Genomic DNA, 23,118 nt, shown 5'->3' with positions numbered 1-23,118 from the left:
AACATGGTGTCACAAGTATTTTCAGCTCGTAGGCCCCTCCAGCGCTGAATTTGATCTAGCTGTGTAATAAGTGTTGATATTCCACACGTTGCAGCAACATCTCTGTAAAATAGTGATAAATGAGTCTGCCGTGACAGGCCCAGGGAACTCCCCACAAACATGGCCTGGAGGCCGCAGACGAACCACACTCAACAGTATGAGGAAATGAAAGCTTCATGTTTGGCAACTGTATCTGAGATCCATCGTTGGTGCTAAGGGAATAAGTTTGGACAGAAAAGGTGACACCAAAGGGGATAGCAAATGGCTGAGAGCTGTCATTATACCGCACACGCTTCTCGTGTGTTCATTGGTTTAAAATCCGATCGCTATCCAATCACAGGCTGCGGGATGAACAAGACCTGGTACTTGACTTAAAGCAGTAGTAAACCCCCGGATTTTTTTTTTTTTTAAGCCTGCAGGACAAAGTGTCACCGCTAACAGGGCTTCCATCTTCACCCGGTCTTTCTTCCTGGTTGTCCTTTAATTGGACGAGCCTTAATGGCGTCATTCGCGCTGTTTACGGCACAGGACTCATGTATGCCGTTCCTTCCGAGCGCATGCGCCACTGACGTCCCTGGAGGATTCCCAAGTAAATATCTCTTAAACGGTGCACATTTAGGAGATATTTACTCTACCTACAGGTAAGCCTTATTATAGGCTTACCTATAGGTAAAAATCAAGCAAGGGGGTTTACTCCCACTTTCAGCAGAGATGAATAAAGGTCTCCTGCACTGCCAGACAGAGCTGTGTGGCCGGCCTGTGTAAATCTTGGAAACTGGATGGACAGAGAATTTCTTGGGCTGGTAAAATATTCCCCATATACAATATGTCTTTCAACTGTGTGTTTACTTCTTTGCATGGAAAAATGAAACACACCCTTGTGCATTATGGTGACACACACTAAAGCACCGTACACACGAGCCGAATGTTGGGAGACAGCGGCCGGTTAAAAAAAAAAAAAAAGTTGACATTTGGCCAGCGTGTATGTCGGACAAGCATGCTGAAAAACCAGCATCCGACCGGCTCCCGATCAGTGCTCAGCCAATGGCAGAGAGCGCTGATCAGAGTGTTCTGGTGGGGGGGCCGTCCTCCTGTCAGAACACAACAGCTCAGTGGGGAGATCGCTGCACCAACGTCAGTTAATATATCGGCTCTGGCCAACGCTGACTGTTTTTTTTCTTTGTCCAACCTGCGGGGTTGAATAGAAAAAAACAAATCGTGTCTACCCGTCTTAACACATGTGCATTAACATTCTGCAATGATATTGATTTTGAATGATGTCCCAAGGCAACGCAGCTCCAATGCATATGTGTTGCAACTCACGGTAACGCGCTAGCATGGGAAAAGTCTATTCCACTGCATTGGTAGCCGTGCAGGTAAACATGTGACACAGTGCATCTTAAAGCAAGACTAAAGTCAAATTAATAAAGTTTACAAGCATTTAGGTCATTTACCACAGTAGAGACATGCTGTGTCTCTTCTAAAATAAAATAACCCCCTATCTGCCTGTCTTCTTTACAATTCCAACAGAGCCGTGCATGCACAGCTCAGTTTGTGTTTTCGGTACCAGTGACTATGTGTCGGGATCACTGACTTCTGCGCCTGTGTGGAAGTTATGTTATCCTATGTTACCAATTAGAAAAGCCCAAGACTGGCACCTGAAAGAAGCCAGGGTGAAGATGTGACCATGTGGACATCAGACCTTTGGAGAACAGGTGGGTATCTGCGGGTTTAGTTCTGCTTAAATGTAACACACAATAAAGTGGTCTAAATGGACTCTAATGGGGCGTACACACGGTCGGACTTTTCAGCTACAAAAGTCCGACAGCCTGTCCGACAGACTTTCGACGGACTTTCGACGGACTTGCGGCGGACTTTCTAACGAACAGACTTGCCTACACACGATCACACAAAAGTCCGTCGAATTCTTACGTGATGACGTACACCGGACTAAAATAAGGAAGTAGATAGCCAGTAGCCAATAGCTGCCCTAGCGTGGGTTTTTGTCCGTCAGACTAGCATACAGACGAGCGGATTTTTCGACCGGACTCGAGTCCGTCGGAAAGATTTGAAGCATGTTTCAAATCTAAAGTCCGTCGGATTTGAGGCTGAAAAAGTCAGTTGAAAGTCCGGAGAAGCCCACACACGATCGGATTACCAGCCAGCTTTAGTCCGTCAGCGTCCGTTGGACTTTTGTAGACGAAAAGTCCGACCGTGTGTACGCGGCATAAGGGCCAGTTCACAGCAGAACGCAGTGTTTCCTACGCCATGTTCAAAAGGCACTGTATTAATGACACCCCAAACACAAATGCAGCGTGACTGCCCATAGTGGATCGCATGGTACAGAAGTACCATGCAATGGCAGCTGCAGTGAGTTTCCAAAAGTAATACATGAACTGCTTTTAATGTGATTCAGTGAAATTTCAACCCATTCACAATGAACGGGCTGAAATCACACTGCACAGAACTGCATGTTAATCCCGACCTGTACTGCCAAAGTCAAGTTTGTTTGATTGCTCCGTACCGTGGGTTGGGCACGGTTCAGTAGTCACTTGCCATAGTACGCCCCTGTAAGACAGAGGTGATGATCTTGCCATGCTTGGTCCAAACACAATGTGATCACAGGCCTTTGGGGGGTTTGTAAAAGGCAACTGTGCCTAGGGTGAGTAAACCCATAAAGTTGGTACTCCAGCCATCATTTTTAGTGTGGGAAGTTTTTAAACTTCTGTCATGGTGTTTTTTTTAATCTATGAATATTGATAGGGGTTTGCACACTTATGGCTGTAGATGCCGTCCCCTCTGGGCAGAATATTTTGGATTCGTCACAACGTGATGAGCTTGATTTGTACATGGCTCACTGAAGGGGATTTTTCCAAGCCGGGTGGAATTTATAGGGAAAGAACTTGCGGATACATTTTTTTGAAACTGGTAATGCTTCTGAAGAAAAATAATGGGCATTTTTTTTTATTTAAAGCTAAATTGCAGGCAAATAACAAAATACTCAGTTAATGCCCAACTCTGGGGCTTGCAAAAATAAACCCTACGCTGCTTCCTAACTTTAGGGGATGAGGAATAAGGTCATTGTTTAATCCTTGCTCCTGCAGGCCTTCTTCTATCTGTGTGACCGGTCCCCCGAAACCTCTTCTCTTAGGGGCTCCAGGCCACAGTCACACACTGACATAATCAAGTACATAGCAGGGCCAATAGCCCTACATTGTATGTGAGGACAACCCAGAGCAGAGAAAGCACCAAAGCCTGCTGGGTAGTTTTTGTAATTCTTGGAGTCGGTTTTTAAAATCTGTATGTGACCTTTGTTATCTGCCAAAAGATTTGTCTTCTGTCCAACCATTTTTGTAACCTCTGTCAAGGTACCACAGGGTTGAAGATGACACCACTGTCTTACAAGTAAAGGATACAGTATTGTCACCTCCATACCCTGCTCTCTGACTCCCTTGTCACCTCCTCCCATGCTCTCCTCCTGGACTTCTCCTGAGCCTCTCCCATCCTTTGGAACTCCCTTGCCCAATCTGATTATCTCCTACTCTTCAGAGAAGCCTATTCTGCCCCCACCTAACAACTGTACTTTTATTTTCTCCATTAGCTTATACCCCACAGCTATTACCTTTTTTGTATCACTGAACCTGCCTTTTAGATTGTAACTAAGGAACCAGGGCCCCTTGATTCATCTTGTATTAAATCGTATTATAACTGTACTGTCTGCCCTCACGTTGTAAAGTGCTGAGCAAACTGTTGATGCTATAGGAATCCTGTATAATAATAATAATAATAATAATACCCCCAACACCGCTCTCTGACCTGTCAGCACCTTCCCTGTCGCCCCATGTACATGTGGCATAGCCTGATTAATGCCTTCTGTCACCCAGTCTAGTGTAGCTCTCCTGCCTGGGGATGACAACAGATTCTGATATTGGGATAGATTCAGGTGCTTATTTTTTTTTTTTTTTTTTTTTTGTGGGTTAAGTCGGGTGCGGAAAGGTCCAAAAATTCTTCTAGGTTTTATTTGCCCTCATTGTGAAGATTTCCCCTCAAGTCTTGTTCTGGTGTCAGTATAATAGAAGCACAAGAAGTGGCAGCAACAATTCTGTGCCCAGGGGTGTACGCCCATGCTCGTGATTGCAGATTTGCAGTGCATCCGGAAAGTGTTCACAGCGCTTCACTTTTTCCACCTTTTGTTATGTTACAGCCTTCTTCCAAAATGGAATAAATTCATTATTTTCCTCAAAAGCCTACAAACCATACCCCATAATGACAACATGAAAGAAGTTTGTTTGAAATCTTTGTAAATATATTAAAAATAAAAAAACGTACTTTGTTGGCACCAATTACAGCCTCAAGTCTTTTTGAGTATGATGCTACAAGCTTGGCACACCTATTTTTTGCAGTTTATCCCATTTTTCATTGCAGGACCTCTCAAGCTCCATCAGGTTGAATGGGGATGTTTAATCGGGTTCAAGTCTGGGCTCTGGCTGGGCCACTCTAGGACATACACAGAGTTGTCCCGTAGCCACTCCTTTGTTATCTTGGCTGTGTTCTTAGGGTCGTTGTCTTGTTGGAAGATGAACCTTCACCTCAGTCTGAGGTCCAGAGCGTTCTGGAGCAGGTTTTCATCAAGGATGTCTCTGTACATTGCTGCATTCATCTTTCCCTCGGTCCTGACTAGTCTCCCAGTTCCTGCCACTGAAAAACATCCCCACACCATGATGCTTCCACCTTCATGCTTCACTGTAGGGATGGTATTGGCCAGGTTATGAGCATGCCTGGTTTCCTCTGGACTTGACACTTGCCATTCAGGCCAAATAGTTTAATCTTTATTTCATCAGACTAGAGAATTTTGTTTCTCAGGGTCTGAGAGTCTATCAGGTGCCTTTTGGCAAACTCCAGGTGGATCTTGGCTGTGTGCTTAGGGTCGCTGTCCTGTTGGAAGATGAACCTTTGCCCCATTCTGAGGTCCAGAACATTCTGGAGCAGGTTTTCATTAAGGATGTCTCTGTACATTGCTGCATTCACACAACAAAAAACAAAATTGCCCGTTGGAATTTTTAAGAGCACACCTCAGAACGTACCAAGTAAAATTTGGAAATGATTTATTCAACACACATTCAAAAACAACATGTAATACAGAAAGAAGAAAGTATATTAGACATTGACATATTGGTAAATTTTACATTCATGTAATAAACCTTTCCATGAGACCTGGATATATGTCACAGAGATGACTGTCAGTAGTCTGGAATAGCTGTGCTAGGTCTCGACGCGTTTCGCGAGTGGAGTCTCACTTCTTTGGGAGAAGCACAGATAGATGCAATTGATGAGAAACTCCTGGCCTACTAGCGTAGTATAGATGACTCTTTGTAAAGTAGTGAAAAGATTACTGTATATGGGCAGGTATAACACCCTAAATTTGAAAAGGAAACTTCAAAACAAAACGTCCATAAAGGTAGATGGCTTAATGCATAAAAAGCCAACCATGCCACCAAGATTCCCCCCGGGAGCTGTGTGAGGACGGGGAGGTAGAAACCAGTGAGAGGCCTCAAGAAACCGGAACCTGGGCAAAAGATGTAAGTCCCACCAAGAAAGTACCCACACCTTCAGAGGGAAACAGATTTCACACCTGGTGGCCGGTAGCTTAGCAGGCTGCTACTGCACTGTTAACTGTGGGACCTTATATAGACAAGGTGTGTGCCTTTCCAAATCATGTCCAATCAACTGCATTTACCACAGGCGGCCTCTACAACATCTCAAAGATGATCCGCGGAAACAGGATACACCTGAGCTCAATTTTGAGTTCTTGTCAAATACTTATGTATATGTGATTTTTTTCGTTTTTTATTTTTAATAAATTTGCAAAGATTTTAAACAAACTTCTTTCATGTTGTCATTATGGGGTATTGTTTGTAGAATTTGAGGAAAATAATGAATGTAATCCATTTTGGAATAAGGCTGTGCACAACATAACAAAATGTGGAAAAAGTGAAGCGCTGTTAATACTTTCCGGATGCACTGTATACCCACATAAAGCCGTATTGGATAATTGCTTTCTATTACTGGCTGTATACAGTAGCTGTGACTCCCAGGAAAGATTTTTTTGCAGGTTCTGTGTACTTATGCATGCTTTGCGACCATGTGCATGAGCTGTAACTCGTTTCCACCCTATCCATAACAAAAAATAAAAATGTTTTGGCAAAGTGATAACATGTCTGTATTATTCCAGCGCTTCCCTGCTGCCACTTCCTCCTGTGCGTCTGGCACTGACGTGACTGCTGTTGGTGACCGAGGGGTGTGTGGTAGGCTTGCCAGCTTGTCTACAAAAAACACCAGCCCTATGATCTACTTCCTGTTAATAACATTGGCAAATTATTACATTTTTACTGGGCAGCCTGTTAAAATGCCAGCTAGATGGCAACCCTAGGGAATGTGATGTTGCTCTGCTGCTCATGTGACTTGGGTCTAGGAATTGGCTGCTATAATCAAGCACTGTCACAGATGAGAAGTTTGCATGCTCCTCTGTACCTGGAAGTACCAGGTATTATAGACAGTGAGGGAGCACTGATAAGATAAGTATAGGGGTGTAGGTTGGGTTCTTTGCAGAGATATTGTCACCTTTCTCTGAATATTAGTTGGGGGGCAACTGGGCAGGGGCGTATACTGTATGGGGGTAAAGCAGTGGGCTTTACAGACCTGTGACTTTGCCCATTTAGGGCAGTGTGGCAGTTTCTTTACGTATGGTATGCCCAGTCAGAATAAGACAGAAGATATGAAGTTTAGTAATATTATAAATGGATAATTTGCCTGAGTTGCAAATATGAACACATCACCCAGAGTGTCATGGAAGCCCCTAGTCCCTGCACATTGCTCTGGTAATGTATTCTTATAAAACAAATGACTTCATTGGAAACTCCAAATTACTGCCCCACGAGAATTACAAAGGAAGATTACCAAACATGTTCTGCATAGGTAAAGGAAAGCTCATCTCAGGATCTTAGATTAGTTTTGGAATAACATGAATATGTGAAAAGGTTTCAGGAGGATATTGGAACTGGAGATAAATAAGATAAGGGTGTGATTGTGGGGAGAGGCAATTTCCCCATACAGCTGACCTCCTGTTCAGTGACCCTCTTGAAGCTTAGAACGGTCGGCCTCTCCCCATCCTTAGATAGCTGATAAACAAACAGTAGGCTGCCCTCCAGTGTAGAAGAATAATGTCAAAACCTGTGAAAGTCATAAATACATGATTAAAATTTGGTTTAAAGAGGAACTACAGTCTGCATAATTTGTAATAAAAACATCTTTGCCATTCTGAAGCTTCCCTCCAACCACTTTGCATATTATTTTATATATACTGTGATTCTGTACTTGCCAAATATGCTGCAGAAAATTCCCTGCACTAAGTCTGGCTGATCATTTAGCTGAAGCTGCTGCCTGTTCACTTCCTGGATTTACACAGACACACAGGCCTCCAGCTCTGCAGCTTTCATTGGCCTTCTTATGACTCATCCCCTCCTCCCTTCCTGGCAAACTCTCACGAGAGAAATAGCCCTTCCACACTGAGCCACGCGGGGCGTTAGCGGTAAAGCGTCTCTTTTTGGCTGCTAGTAGGGCGCTTTTAACCCCTGCTAGCGGACGAAGAAAGGGTTAAACGCGCCCGAAAAGCACCGCTGCCGAAACGCTTTGCAGGCGCTTCGGCAGCGGTGCCCATTCATTTCAATGGGCATGAGCGATGGAGGAGTGGTGTATACACCGCTCCTAAACTGCTCCAAAGATACTGCTCGCAGGACCTTTTCTAACGTCCTGCAAGCGCACCACCCCATTGTCAAAGCACTCGTTTTTCAGGCGCTTTACAGGCGCTATTTTTAGCCCTTTAGCGCCTGAAAAACACCTCAGTATGAAAGGTGTCTGAGAGAGAGCTGTGCATGATGTCATAAGCCTAGGCTTTTTACCAAACAAGAAACAGGAATTGGGCTGTATAAGGTATTTACTGACAGAAAAAAATATTTTACTATCCAAAGTTAAAACAACAAGAGCAGAAGATTTAATAGATGAAAAGATGAAAAATGACTGAAGGTTCGCTTTAAAAAATGATTTTCTAATGATTTGACGGGGCAAATAATCTGAAGGTGACAGATGAAAAATTGTTCTGTGATCAGAAGAGTCAAAATTTTGCATTCTTTTTGGCAATCCTGGGCACGGCGTCCTCCGGACTAAAGAGGAGAGTGACCTTCCTGCTTGTTATCAGAGCTCGGTGCAAAAGCCTGCATCTCCGATTGTATGAGGGTGCAATAGTGCGTATAGAATGGGCAGCTTATACATCTGGATGGCACCATCAATGCTGAAAGATATTTCCAGGTTTTAGAGATCTTATGCTCAGACAAGAATGGGAAAACATTCCCCTCCCAAAACTCCAGCAACTGGTCTCCTCAGTTCCCAGACATTTACAGAGTGTTGTTAAAAGAAGATAGGATGCTACACCGCGGTGAACATGGCCCTGTCCCAACATTTTTGGAATTGGGGTTGTACTTTACCAGCTGCCATCAATTTCAAAATTTACTGTTTTTTTTTTTTTTTTAATGTTATATTTTCTCAGTTTACATATTTGATATGTTGTCTGGTATATTGTAAATAAAATATGGGTTTATGAGATTTTGAAATCATTGCGTTCTGCTTTTATGTCGATTTTACACAGCATCCCAATTTTTGGGGGAATTGGGGTTGTATATGGCATGCGGTAGGGTCACATGTATAAACAGTACATCACCTCTATGCATCTCAAAATCGAATATTAAAATTTGAACCATTGGCATGGCAAGCTGAACAAAATTTTTAATAATGCTCTAACAAAATTTGTTGAGTCACCGAGGGGCCTTTCACATGCTGAACGATTTTTCTGAATTTTTCAATGGTTGTTCTAATGAAATTCTGCACATGTATGGCCAGCCCTATTTCTGAACTTGTGTAACTTTATACCGGTGTGATATATCAGTTTTATATCTTGAGGTCCATCTTGTTCAGGCTGAGAATTCTATATTTTCCCTTTGTGTCACAATCAGAGCTTGTCGCCTACAGGAGAGCCATTACACAGAAGTTGTGAGCCATTAAATATGTAAACAGACCAGATGTCATGACATGAATCTATTATAACTCTGCTGATAACGGTACACACCTACATGCTTACTAACAGGATAGGACTCTTTGCTTAATTCTTTCCTGGGTGTATGCCAAGTGGTAGCTTGCTTTCTGTAGACCCTCTGACAACAACATCCTGGCTTTGAGAGCTTTCCAAACTTAGTAACACGAAAGTCCCTTGTTTATGATTGTAAAGTCACTCTTTACGTCATGATGTGTCTGTCCTCCTCTCTCTTCTGAAATACCCCTAAATAGGACTAATTACAAGGTGGAGGTTATGTGTTATATCGAGATCACAGAGCATTTGGGCATCCGTTATGTACATGGGTACAGTACATCGTGTGTTCTTATTCTTTTATCTTGTAATTTATCTCTTTTTACTATTCTTGTTTTGTTGTGTTTTTAAAGCGGGGTTCCACCCAAATTTTGAACATTATCTCTATGCATTCTCTTCCTTGCCTAGATGCTGACATGCTGTGTAAAAAAATTTAAATCGCCGTAATTACCTTTTTTTTTCTATTCTTCTTAGCACTTCCTGGTTTTCCTCCCATGGGAGTAGGCGTGTTTCTAGCCTCTCCCAGACCTCCCACAGTCCCCTGGGAGCTAGTCTCAGGCTTCCCAGCATGCATTGTGCAACAGCGTCATCACAACATCTCAGTGAATGCTGGGAGCACAGCATTCACCGCATCCAGGAAATACATGCTTGTGGACTTCAAATGCCCACAATGAAGATGGAAACCGCCTTCAGTGAATTTTATAAGTTATTCTTTACAACGAAATCGGACACAGGCGGACTTATTACACAGAACATAGAGTAGATAATCATGAGAAGAAAAGTTTGTGAATGAACTCCAAAAAAAAAAAAACGATAGATAGGTGGACCCCCGCTTTAACAAATGTTCTGATAAAGTTAAGCCAGGCTTTCTGAACCAGGGCTCTCTTCTGAGACCACTAGAGGTTCCTTGACCGAGCAATGGTAAACTGATTTCCCATTTATACTGACCGCCAATGCAAGTGGGAAATATTCCACTAACCACCAAAGGGGTCACTTCCACACTGACTTACTAATGTATGGGACACCACAAGCTTCCACTTTCACTTTTAAGATTTTTCCTGAAAAAAATGTCTTTGTATTGCACAAGGATGCCATGTTCTTCATTATTTTATTTAAAACCTAAAGTGATACCAGGGAATATGGAAAGCTGTGGAAAGAGATGACCAGCATGCACAACATGAAAGGAGATTTCTCAAGAAAGCTTATAGTTTATTATAAAAAATAATTATTGTTTGTATTGTTATTACAATGCTGATGTTAAAAAATGAAAGTTTATGCTGTGACCATAGAGCTCTTTTAACACCATTGTTCTGCAGTTTCCCATTTGAAGAATGGAGTTAGGATTCTGTGTGTGATGGATCAGTTGGTTGGATATACAGTATATACTGTATATGTATTGGGCCTGTACACCTGAGTACCAAAATGAAGCACTTGACATTCCTTCCTGTCATTGCTTTGTACATATACTGAACCGAACACCTGCTGTCATTGTGTATTAATGCATCCTAATAAATATACATAATAATCCTATGTACATACAATAAGTACATAATAAACACTTGATTTATTGGTATAGGAGATTCACATATTTTCCTGTAGTGACCTGTCAAGTAAAGGTTTAAAATGCTTAGATTAACCATTAACTCTTGTGTTCTGTTTGCTTTCTATCCAGGGCAGATGTTAACACAGAATTTCCACTCTCTGGCATGCCAGCCTAGCTCGCTGTTTAGGAATATGAAGTTCCAGAGAAGAGATCTTTAGGATCCTCATCTGTTTTCTGCACCAGCCAAGAGAAGCGCAGAGACAAATGAAACGGGTGAAATGGAAAAGCAGCAGCTCTCTGTGGATGATGACCTGTTACCTATTTATTATGTTCACTCTAAGGTAGAAGAGAAAACATTTTCTAGAGCGTGGCAGGGACATGAAGCCCCTGTACCTTCAACGCACTTTAATCACTTTCCATCATTTAATGAGAACTGCTTGCCCCCAGGTCCGTCCAGAACTGAGAGGACTGTATTAAATGAATATGATCATGAAGGGCATAAGGAAGTCAAAAGTGTTGGTTTCACTCCAGGTACGAATGTTGAGGACTGTTGTGCAAGCAGTGCCTATTCCGGGGTCCAGAGGGTCTCTGATTTTCATCAGTCTCCTAAAGCCACCAATATGACTACTCAGGTCAGTAGCACATCAAAGACCACCTCTGCTCAGGATGTTTTCTTAGCCAGTTTACTTCAGGTTCAGCTTTGTGTCATGGATCTCCAGGATCAGATTGATATTACGGAGACCAATCAGAAAGCCAGGGAAATGGGGCTTATGATGAACATGCCTGTGGGGAGCTCACCTTCCACTCTGGAGCCTGCAAGGAGTCTATCCTGCATTGAAGAACTTGTAAGGGATCCAGAACCTCAATGTGTGGATGAGGACCAAGAGAGCGATGATGCTGCCTACTCTGAATTGGAAGTAGAAGATGAGCGTTTGTTTTGTGATAACCCTTTATTTAAGAACTCAAAAGTGACACATAATGTGGACTATAATGTACAGAATTCCGTTACTGAACTGACCAGCCAACATAAATCAACTTCCATGGACAATATAGTGAATGAGGGAAGCCAGCTGCTAAAACCAAATGCATGGGATAGTAAAGACTTTGGTACGGGAATGGCTGCATGGCATCCAATAATACAGGAGGAATCTCTGGAGGAACTCCAGATATATGAAGACGAGTGGGAGGAGAAGATGTTCATGCGCTGCAGGACCACTAGGTGGCCTATTTCAGACAATTTGCTTTCTACACAGAAGGTAGGTGACACTTGATGACTGACTTTAATCTAAAGTTAAAGTGTTTGTCCAGGCAAAGTTTGGTTTTATTTAGTGTTTGGATAGAGCAGGGAATAAATCTCTGTTGGGTTTTTACTCCTTTCCAGGGCTCTGTTGATCCTGGTACACATTGCCAGTTTTTTTCAGTTCAACCAAGCAGACTGAACGAAAAAAAAAAAAAAAAACACCCAACAGATGGCCATACCAACACAAGCGATGTTGGTGCAGCGATCTCCTCCGGTGTGACTTTGTATTGTGACAGGGGGACTCCCCACCCCCTGTGACAGCGGGCGGAGGGTCTTTTTCCCCACACCTGCTGTCACCTTTAGAAACCTTTTGGACATCACCCACAGAACCGTGCCTGCACAGATACCTATGAATGAACAAACTACAAGTACGGTCTTCCACCGCAGCAGTTTCAATGGGCTGCAGGGGCACTAATGCTCATTGCACCCATGATGTACCGATTGCTGGTGCAATGCTTTCCAGGCTCCTGCAAGAAAAAATAATAAATGCACATTTGTTTCTGCAGAAATATGTGCATTTGATTTTTCTGTAAAGGTGAACTTGTCATTAAGGAAAAAGGGTGTCAAAAAATAATGTTATACATTTACAAACCCCCTAAAAGTTTGAGGTTGCCCCACCCCACAAATCGGACACATGAATGTAAACATGTCCCATGTGAATGATTAAAGCCCCATTCATATCTTGCATTGCGCGTTCCCACTTCGATTTTCTTTAAGTTCGATGTACACCTTCCTTCATGTCGCTCATAGGGCAGCCTATTCATCTCAATGGGCTGCTGTATGCGCGTTTGCCATCTGATAAAAGCTGCTGCTCCATTTTGGGTGATGATGTTTGCATGATTTTTAACCACCTGCAGACCGCCTGCCTGCAATGTACTGCTGACGGGCGGCTCGCACAGGCACAGTAACTTACTGGTAAATTGCTGCCTGTTTCCAGGTTTAGGGCGAGTGCATGCCCCCGCTGACACCCCCTGTGATTGTACACAGCGGGAGTCTGTCAGCAGGTTCTGGCCAATGATTCATGGCTGGGACTTGCTGATCGGCTGTGTCCTGTCACAGCCCAGAGTGCTCTGTACAGAGGGAACAATCTCTCTGTTTCTTATCCCTGCAAAGCAGGGATAAGTAATAAAGAGATCTTTAGTAAAAATCAGCACACACTTAACCCCTCGATTACCCAGAGATGTTATCCCCTTCCCAGCCAGTGTCATTAGTACAGTGACAGTGTATAGTATTAGTCAGTACTCATCGCTGTATTAGTGTCAGTGACAGTCAGTCCCCCCCCCAGCATCAGTTAGTGTCAGATTTCACAGTTCCATTATAAATCACTAGTATTAGTAGTATAAAAAAAATTCCAGTATATATACCATGGTTTATAGACGCTACAACCAAAGACATGGCAGAATACATTTTGGCCTAAATTTTTGACAAAATTAGATTATTTTTTAATTGGATATGTTTTATAGCAGAAAATAAAAAAATATAGTTTTTCTTTGGTCTTTTTTCATTAATATAAAACCCTAACCCAGTGTTGATCAAATACCACCAAAAAAAGCTCTATTTGTGTGAAAAAAAATGATATAAATTTAATTTTGGGTATAGCCATGCATGGGCAGACAATTGCCAGTTAAAGTAGCACAGTGCTAAATAGCAAAAAAAAAATGGCCTGTTCATGAATGGGGTAAAACCTTCCGGAGCTAAGGCCCATTTTGCAGCGACTTCCACGTCATTCCGTTGTGTAAAAATTGCAGCAAAATCACACCGTGCCTGGAGTGCCATTACAAATAAAGGGCACCTAAATGTGCGCATCACGCATTGCTGCGATTGGAAATCGCTGGCTGAATTGCAGCAATTCTGCCGGCAAGTCCAAATCGCCAAAAGGGAATGGGTCCTAAAAGAGAAGCATGTCCAAAACACATATGTAACATTGGGATATGTTTATTTTTAAGCAGTAAGGTCACCCGAATTTTTAACTTGGGCAAATGCCAAGCTGCTACACCTGCTGTCTGTCTATGACTTGACATTGCGGCTGGTTCTTTTCTCACCGCTGTGGGTATGATCGTGACTTGGTTTATGCTGACAGTTAATTGGGCTTATCTCCTGAGCTTAGCCCATGATTGGAGGAGGGAGGGGTTCTGGCTGCCTCTAATGTTCTGAAGCTGAGAGGTGGTAGCAAGGACAGACCAGGGAGCTTTATAGACCAAGAATACATTTCTCTTGGATTGTCTGAAAGAGAAGTAGCCAACAAGTTCTCAAGTTCCCTGTGACACCCCAGATACCAGTTCTGAGTTGTTATTGTGTTGCTTCATTATTTAGGAATATAGGAACACTAAGTACATGCGTGTATACTGATGCATTTCTGTATACTATGTCCTGTAACCAGTAGTGTATTTAGGTTTTGTGCTGCCCTAGGCCTAAACCCATGCACCCCCTAATTTAAATATGACCCACCCCCCTTGCTGCTTAAGACCCGCCCTGACATTTTCGAGTGGGGACGCTAGTTCTAAGGGGCCTGGGGGGGCAATGGATTCCCTTAATTTGCATAGATTTCCTCTCACTTCCTGTTTGGCTATGGGGCAGGAAGTGAAGGGAAATCTCTGCAATGGGACAGGGATGGTAAAAAATAAACTGAAAGGGGCTATACCCTCCCTTATTCTATCCAACATGAAAAAAAAGTGTTGCCTAAAGTTCTACTTTAAGCACAAATTTCTGATAATTTTGTGGACTAAGAACTATGGCAATGGTGCAGCAGAAAACATATTGCACAGTGAGGAAGGTTTGTGGTCCAGGATGATAGGACAGTCAAAATTAGAAGCGCCCCCCCCCCCCAGTTGCTGAATGCCGGCCGCCCGCATACCGGAAGAAGTGCGGTCACTTTATGGGGGCGCTAGACTAATTTGCCTCTCAGCCCAGTCCGCCCCAGAAGACTGGCGCTACACTAAAAGTGTAGCACAAGCCAACGGGGACTCTATCCGTGCTGCCCCCCTGCAAAGTGCTGCCCTAGGCCTGGGCCTTGTCGGCCTAGGCCAGGATACATCATTGCCTGTAGCACTAAGTTCACAATATACTGTATATGTGTCCTGTTTTTATTGCCTGGACCTGATAGCAGCTCATGGCAAAGATAATTGTGCAACTGGAAAACCTTTATAGACGGGAGCTAAAAGCTGTTTGAATTATTAATAATAAAGAGAATGCAACAGGAGGAGCTGTAACACAAAGGTGTGAGAAAAAAAAAAAACAGAACTCTCGGGTGGCCAGGAACCGTTGGGAAACATGGCATGCCAGTGATTGCAGAGCATGAGAAATAATTTCATACCTTTTTTTTTTTTTTTTTTTTTTTTTATAGAGGAATTTCTGAAGCAGAGAAAAAGCAATAAGAAATGCACATATCCAGATTTTGCATAACGCCTATGCTTGCCCATTGATGTTTCCATTTATTTTTTTAACATTTGTAGTATTTTAATACTCCTATCTTCTCGTCATTCAGAAACCCCTGAGCCCAGAAGAACCTCCAACTCAAATAGCCACGATCAGCTCTCTCCGTGATGTGCCTGTTACTCGTGAGTATCAATTTCCATATAACCATTGAGTTACCATTGAATGCGTGGCCAGTCTTAATGTAAGCTGTGATTTGTTCATGCAGGGCAGAACAGCAGGTTCTTTTTAGAAAAATAAATAAATGTGCATGTGTTTGCAGGTAAAAAATGTGCATTTATTATTTTTTACACTGGAGCGCGGGTGCAATGCCAAGATCCTGCAGACTCTCAGTACACTGTACCTCCAGTTAGGGCTGGGAGATTTTCCAAAAAAAAAAAAAAAATCTGCGATTTTCTTAAAAAAACCTCGAATCACGATTCGAATCGAGTATTTTTTTTTTTTTGGACACCACGCCGGTCCTGAGGAGCTGCGGGCAGGAGTTTTTAGGCGAGGCTGCGGCTTCGGCCTAGTCCGCGGCATCCGGCCTTGCAGACTAGGCCGAAGCCACGGCTTCACCTAAAAACTCCTGCCCACAGCTCTTCAGGACCAGCGCGGTTGAAAAAAAAAAAAATCTAAAAAAATCAATTTGCTTAAATTTTTAATCGATTTGACCTCTCAACTCAATTCAAGATTTGAATCAATTTTTTCCCCAGCCCTACCTCCAATACAGGCAGTCAGTTACTAAATTGCTGGAAGAATCGATGAACTACAAGAGTGCTCAGCAGCGACCTCACAGTTCATTGAGAACTATAAGCTGTCAGCCACGGGGAGCGACGGTACTTGTAGTTCATTCAATCTCAGTTCACCTATAGGTGAACTTAGTCTTTAACCACTTGCCGACCATCCCACGTATATGTACTGAGGGGCGGCGGCTATTACAGGTGAAGTCACGTACCTGTACATGATCGCCTCTTCCAGGTTTGTGGCATGCACGTTTGCTGCTGGTGACCAGCTCCCGCTGTGATTGGACACAGCGGGAGCCAGTCAGCGGGTCTGGCGGACCCAATGTCCTCCGGGACCCGCCAATCGTTCCTGACAGAGGCAAAACGGCGGTCTGCCTAATGTAAACAAGGCAGATTGCCATTCTGTCACATAGGAAGACAGAGATCCTGTGTTTGTGCTAAGCAGGAACACAGATCTCTGTCTTCCCCCAGTCAAAGCATCTCCCACATAGTTAGAAAGCACCCCCTAGGGACTCATTTAACCCTTTGATAGCCCCTGATGTTAACCCCTTCCTACCAGTGTCATTAGTACAGTGACGCTGCATATTTTTTAGCACTGATCACTGTATTGGTGTCACTGGTCCCCAAAAAATGGTCACTTAGTGTCTGATTTGTTCCACCACAATGTCGCAGTCCTGCTGACAAGTCGCTGATCGCTTATTGGGATTTTTTTTTACCAAAAATTTGTAGCAGAATACATATTAGCCTAAACTCATGAAGAAATTCAATTTTTTAAAATTTTTTTAATTGGGTGTGTTTTGTAGCCGAAAGTAAAAAATTATTTTTTTCAATATTGTTGGTATTTTTTTGTTTCTATTGCAAAAAATAAAAACTGCAGAGGTGATCAAATATCACTAAAAGAAGGCTTTATTTGTGGGGAAAAAAAGGACATTGGTTTTATTTGTGTACAGCGCCGCACAACCCGCGCAATTGTCAGTTAAAGTAACGCAGTGCCGTATTGCAAAAAACGGCCTAGTCATGAAGGGGGGGGGGTAAAACTTCCGGAGCTGAAGTGCTTAAAGAGGAACAAAACTATAGAATCTGTCTCCAAAAAAAGGCAAGAATAGAGTAAAGGACTAGTGCCTGTGGTCTCCCACATGCCTTGTTCTGCACTGTGTCTTTCTATGGAGGCAACCATCTTGGTAGAAGCAGAGCTTTGCTTTATTGTGACAGAGCCTCCAGCATGGAAAGCACAGTAGTGACATCACCAAATCTTGTGAGTCCAGAGGCAGCATTGCCTTGGATGTCACACTGCAGATATATAACTATGGGGCTGAATGCACATGAGTGTCTAGGCACCCCAGAGGCATAACTAGAACCTTCAGGGCCCTGGTGCAAGAAACCATGAAGAGCCCCCCTGACCGCCAGAGCCCTTTACTCCCATTGCCCAGGCCCTTTATAAGCTCTGGTTCACACTGCTGCAACTTATCATGCAACTTGCGACACTTTGGGGGGTGACTCACTAAAACTGGTGCACACAGAATCCAGTACAGCTGTACATAGTAACCAATCAGCTGATAACTTCGATGCGTTCAATTAGGCTTTGACAATAAAACCTTAAACCTGATTGGTTATTATGCACAGCTGCACCAGATTCTGTGTGCACCAGCTTTAGTAAATCTCCTCCATAAAGTCGCATGACAAGTCAAAACACATTAATTTCATTAAGAGCTGTCTTAATCAGTGCGACTCAAGTCATTTTCGTGCACTACTTTTCTGCGACTTTGTTGCAATTTGAGTGCCATAGACTGCAAAGTTAAATCCCAGATGATTCAATGAAATCATCAGCAAGTCGCATGACTTTGGGGTTGCTGTAGTGTGAACTGAGCTTTACGGGTCTGGCAGTGGGACCCTTTCACATGTTCTGCAGTTGCCCCCTTCCTGCCATTTGGGGTCCCTCTCGAGGGTGGCGGAACGCCAGGGCACGGTCGCAAGTGTGTCCTTTCCGACCCTGGAAGTGCACTGCTAATTTTCAGAAGGCATTTACACAAGGCCAGGGTGGATAAAAATCAATCATTTTTTTTAAAAATCAAAAAAATCTGATTTTTTAAAAAAAAATTAAATCTGATTATTTTTTTTTTTTTTTTTATCAACTTTTTGTATTAAATTGCTTTTGGAGTAAAAATCTATCTAAAGATAGTTTTCTAATAATTTTAGTTTATTAAGCTTGAAATGGAGCTTAGTAATGTAGCATGAGGCTGTTATTCTGCAATATTTACATTTTTGGTAAACTCATTCATTGAGATAACATGCACTGCATTGATGCATTTACACAATTCCACAGTAACCACGAGATAAAACAAAGTTCAGGAATATTCCTTTTATCCCATTTGTTTTGTAAATCTATGTACACTACAAACTGTATGATTGAATTGGTTCTGATATTGCTGTTTTACTAACCTCACAGCTTATTATTCTAAATAGGAAACCTTCATTTTGTTTGCAAATATTAAAGATTCTAACTACCAGCAAGAATTAGTTCTTACATTTAAAGAGCACCTGTCAGTTCACATCCATCATGGCAGTGCCCTTTAGCGGGCATCCACTACCTGCTGCCACCACATCCCTCACCTTGTTGTGTCACTTCCGCATCACCAGCCGTCCCATTAAAGTGAATGGGACTTCGGTGAGTCAACAGCGGGTCTGAGGAGGAGCCACTGCAGAACAGAGATGACATTTGCTCTTTAAAAATTATGATTTAAATCGAGTTGATTTAAATTAAATCTACCTGCACAGGGCTGAGAACTTTTTCCCCACAACCATATGTCAGTTCTGGAGCCATTAAGATGAACGTGAGTCCCATACTCTAGAAGTCCTGGGTATTTTCTCGGCTGCAGTTATCCGAGCAGAGCTGTGGGTGATTAAAGGAAAGATGAGTATGTGAGGCAGAGGAGGAGTTGTGCTGTTGCTGCTGATAGGAGGAGAGGACAAAGTGACAGAGATGAGCTCATCAGTCTGCTGCTCCACCTTTCACTGTCCAGTCCCAGGCTGAGGAGGAGACCTACAAGTGTAGCTGCATTTTACGGCCAGACCTGTGTAAATATCAGAATTGGATAGAAAGGTCTTTTGGCAGGCTCCAATATACAGTTGTGCTCTTACTGTAAGTTTACATACCCTGGCAGAATTTATGATTTCTTGTCCATTTTTCAGAGAATATGAATGATAACACAAAAACTTTTCTTTCACTCATGGTTAGTGTTTGGCTGAAGCCATTTATTATCAATCAACTGTGTTTACTCTTTTTAAATCATAATGGCAACAGAAACTACCCAAATGACCCCGATCAAAAGTTTGCATACCCCAGTTCTTAATACCGTGTGTTGCCCTCTTTAGCATCAATGGCAGCTTGAAGTCTTTTGTGGTATTTGTGGATGAGGCTCTTTATCTTCTCAGATGGTAAAGCTGCCCATTCCTCTTGGCAAAAAAGCCTCCAGTTCCTGTAAATTCTTGGGCTGTCTTGCATGAACTGCATATTTGAGATCTGATCTCCCCAGAGTGGCTCAATGATATTGAGGTCAGGAGACTGAGATGGCCACTCCAGAACTTTCACTTTATTCTGCTGTAGCCAATGACAGGTCGACTTGGCCTTTGTTTTGGATCATTGTCATGTTGGAATGTCCAGGTACGTCCCATGCGCATCTTCCTGGCTGATGAATGCAAATGTTCCTCCAGTATTTTATTGATAACATACTGCATTCATCTTGCCATCAATTTTGACCAAATTTCCTGTGCCTTTTGTAGCTCATACATCCCCCAAAACATCAGCGATCCACCTCCGTGTTTCACAGTAGGAATGGTGTACCTTTCATCATAGGCCTTGTTGACTCCTCTCCAAATGTAGTGTTTATGGTTATGGCCAAAGAACTTAATTTTGGTCTCATCACTCCAAATGACTTTGTGCTAGAAGGTTTGAGGCTTGTCTCTGTGCTGTTTGGCGTATTGTAAGAGGGATACTTTGTGGCATTTGTGTAGTAATGTCTTTCTTCTGGCAACTCGACCATGCAGCCCATCTTTCTTCAAGTGCCTCCTTATTGTGCATCTTGAAACAAACACACCACATGTTTTCAGAGTCCTGTATTTCACCTGAAGTTATTTGTGGGTTTTTCTTTGCATCACGAACAATTTTTCTGGCAGTTGTGGCTGAAATTTTAGTTGGTCTACCTGACCGTGGTTTGGTTTCAACAGAACCCCTCATTTTACACTTCTTGATTAGAGTTTGAACACTGCTGATTGGCATTCTCATTTCCTTGGATTTTTTTTTATATTCCTTTCCTGTTTTATACAGTTCAACTACCTTTTCCCGCAGATTCTTTGACAATTCTTTTGCTTTCCCCATGACTCAGAATCTAGAAACGTCAGTGCAGCACTGGATGAAAGATGCAAGGGTCTGTCAGGAGTCCAGAAACTCATTGATCTTTTATACACACACACTAATTACAAGCAAACAGATCACCGGTGAGGATGGTTACCTTTAATAGCCATTCAAACTCTTTTGTGTCAACTTGTGTGCATGTTATCAGGCCAAAATCACCAGGGTATGTAAACTTTTGAGCGGGTCATTTGGGTAATTTCTGTTGCCATTATGATTTAAAAAGAGTAAACACAGTTGATTGATAATAAATGGCTGCAGCCAAAACCTAACCATGAGTGAAAGAAAAGTTTTTGTGTTATCATTCATATTCTCTAAAAAATGGCCAAGAAATCATAAATTCTGCCAGGGTATGTAAACTTATGAGCACAACTGTATGTATTTCTCTGTATTTAGCTATTTGCCTGGCGTTCAGCTATAAAGTGAACTGTGGGAAGTGAACACCCAAAATATGTACTGGCTATAAAAAATTCTATGCTTTCCTTTTACCAAACTCCTGGAAGATCTTATAGTTTAACCGCTTGCGGACCGCCCACCATAGATATACTGCGGCAGGGCGGCCACTCTTGGCCGGATCACGTAAGTGATCTGCATGTCCCGGTTGCCCCAGCTGTGCTGATCGGTCCCCGGCACCCAACGATCGGCTCCAGACATTACCGAAGAGAGCCCTGTATAGGTAAACAAACACAGGGCTCTCTTCTGACAGCAGCAATGTTCTGTTTTTTTCCTCCTGCGAAGCACAGCTCATTGCTTAGTAAACCCAGCACAAACAGTAACACATGTTGGCCACACATTTAACCCCTTGATCGCCCTAGATGTTAACCCCTTCCCTGCCAGTGTCGTTAGTACAGTGACAGTGCATATTTTTAGCACTGATCACTGTATTGGTGTCAATAATTCCCCCAAAAGTGTCAGGTGTCCGATTTTGTCTGCTGCAATATCGCAGTCCCACTATAAGTCGCTGATCGCCGCCATTACTTGTAAAAAATAAATAATAAATCAAAATTCCATAAATATATCCCATAGTTTGTAGACGCTATAACTTTTGTGCCAACCAATCAATATAGGCTTATGGGGATTTTTTTTACTGAAAATATGTAGCAGAATACATATTGGCCTAAATTCATGAAGAAATGTATTTTTTCACATTTTTTTATTGGATGTGTTTTATAGCAGAAAGTAAAAAAAATGTTTTTTTTTTTTTTTTTCAAAATTGTCGCTCTTTTTTTTGTTTATAGCACAAAAAATAAAAACTGCAGAGGTGATCAAATACCACCAAAAGAAAGCTCTATTTGTGGGAAAAAAAGGACATCAATTTTATTTGGGTACAGCTTCGTATGACCGCACAATTATCAGTTAAACTAACACAGTGCCAGAAAATGGCCTGGTCAGGAGGAGGGGGGGGGGTAAATCTTCTTGAGTTGAAATGGTTAATAAGAGACTTAAAAGTAAGAGAATACGTAGTTTTAGTAGGTGAGCAGTGACAGCTTAAAATATGCCATAAAATTTTCTTTGCCTACATTTACCAAACCCTTGGAAAGTCCCATAGGTGTTCGGTAAGAGACTGAGAAGTGAGATAATACCTTTTTTTTTTTTTTGTAGTGCTAGTCAAAATAAAGTCTATCTACAATCAGCAGTCATTGGTTTTCTCCAGAATCTTAGTGTTGTATGTCTCCTAACCTTATGACTGGCGGAAAATCACTTTTAATATCTCACATGATAAAGCGTGGATGATTTTTTCTTTTCCGGTCTGCTATGTGCATACTGGGGTGAATTCTTCTTCTACAATGAATATTTTTATAACTAGTAATAGAGGCTCACGGAAGTATTTTTCAATGGAATGTTTCAATGTACTATGACTCACAGACATATGAATGTGTAGCTATGAGAACCTTAAATAGCATCAAATTTGTGACTAAAGCCAACACAAGCTAAACCTGAAACAGTTCCATTAATGTGCTTTAAATTAAGTACAATGCCTTACTGTAATGACTGCGGCTTCTATGCAGACAGCATGTATGAATAAAGCTTTTATGCAGATAGTAACCACTTCAAAACCAAGCCAATTCTGCCATTTCTATCCTGCATATAAAAATCTGCATTTTTGTTTGCTAGAAATTACTTAGCACCCTCAAACATTATATATATTTTTATGTAGAAGCCCTAGAGAATAAAATGATGGGTGTTGCAATTTTTTATGTCACCTGATATTTGCGCAGAGGTTTTTCAAACCTCAAAAAAACGTTCAAGTTGTAATCAATTTTAGTGAAAAAAACAGCGAATGTTGTGCTGTTTTTATGTGATAGATTCTTAGTGAGCTAAAGAGATGTAATGCTTCCTTTTCTCTGACTTCGAAATACATGACAGCCTAATGCCGCATACACACGACCGGACTTTCCAACACAAAAGGTCAGACGGAATCATTCCATTGGACATTCCGATCGTGTGTGGGCTTCATCAGACTTTGTCTTTCTA

At 42.2% G+C, this 23,118-nt stretch overlaps 1 protein-coding gene across 6 annotated transcripts in view; it reads left to right on the top strand.

Annotated features, from left to right (window-relative positions):
• PSD4 (pleckstrin and Sec7 domain containing 4) overlaps positions 1-23,118 on the top strand; it is a 138,408-nt gene that overhangs the window by 62,697 nt on the left and 52,593 nt on the right. For 4 of the 6 annotated variants that reach the window (XM_073622104.1, XM_073622109.1, XM_073622106.1 and 1 more), the window contains exons 2-3: positions 10,908-12,034; positions 15,563-15,635. In XM_073622104.1, the coding sequence (XP_073478205.1) occupies positions 11,057-12,034; positions 15,563-15,635 (1,051 nt within the window). In that variant the 5' untranslated portion in view covers positions 10,908-11,056. The remainder of the gene's footprint in view (positions 1-10,907; positions 12,035-15,562; positions 15,636-23,118) is intronic. The other 2 variants (XM_073622105.1, XM_073622108.1) reach the window with 1 other exon arrangement.

Source organism: Aquarana catesbeiana, linkage group LG03, assembly GCF_042186555.1.
Source record: "Aquarana catesbeiana isolate 2022-GZ linkage group LG03, ASM4218655v1, whole genome shotgun sequence".
Lineage (NCBI taxonomy): Eukaryota > Metazoa > Chordata > Amphibia > Anura > Ranidae > Aquarana > Aquarana catesbeiana.
This window is presented reverse-complemented; position numbering and strand designations above follow the sequence as displayed.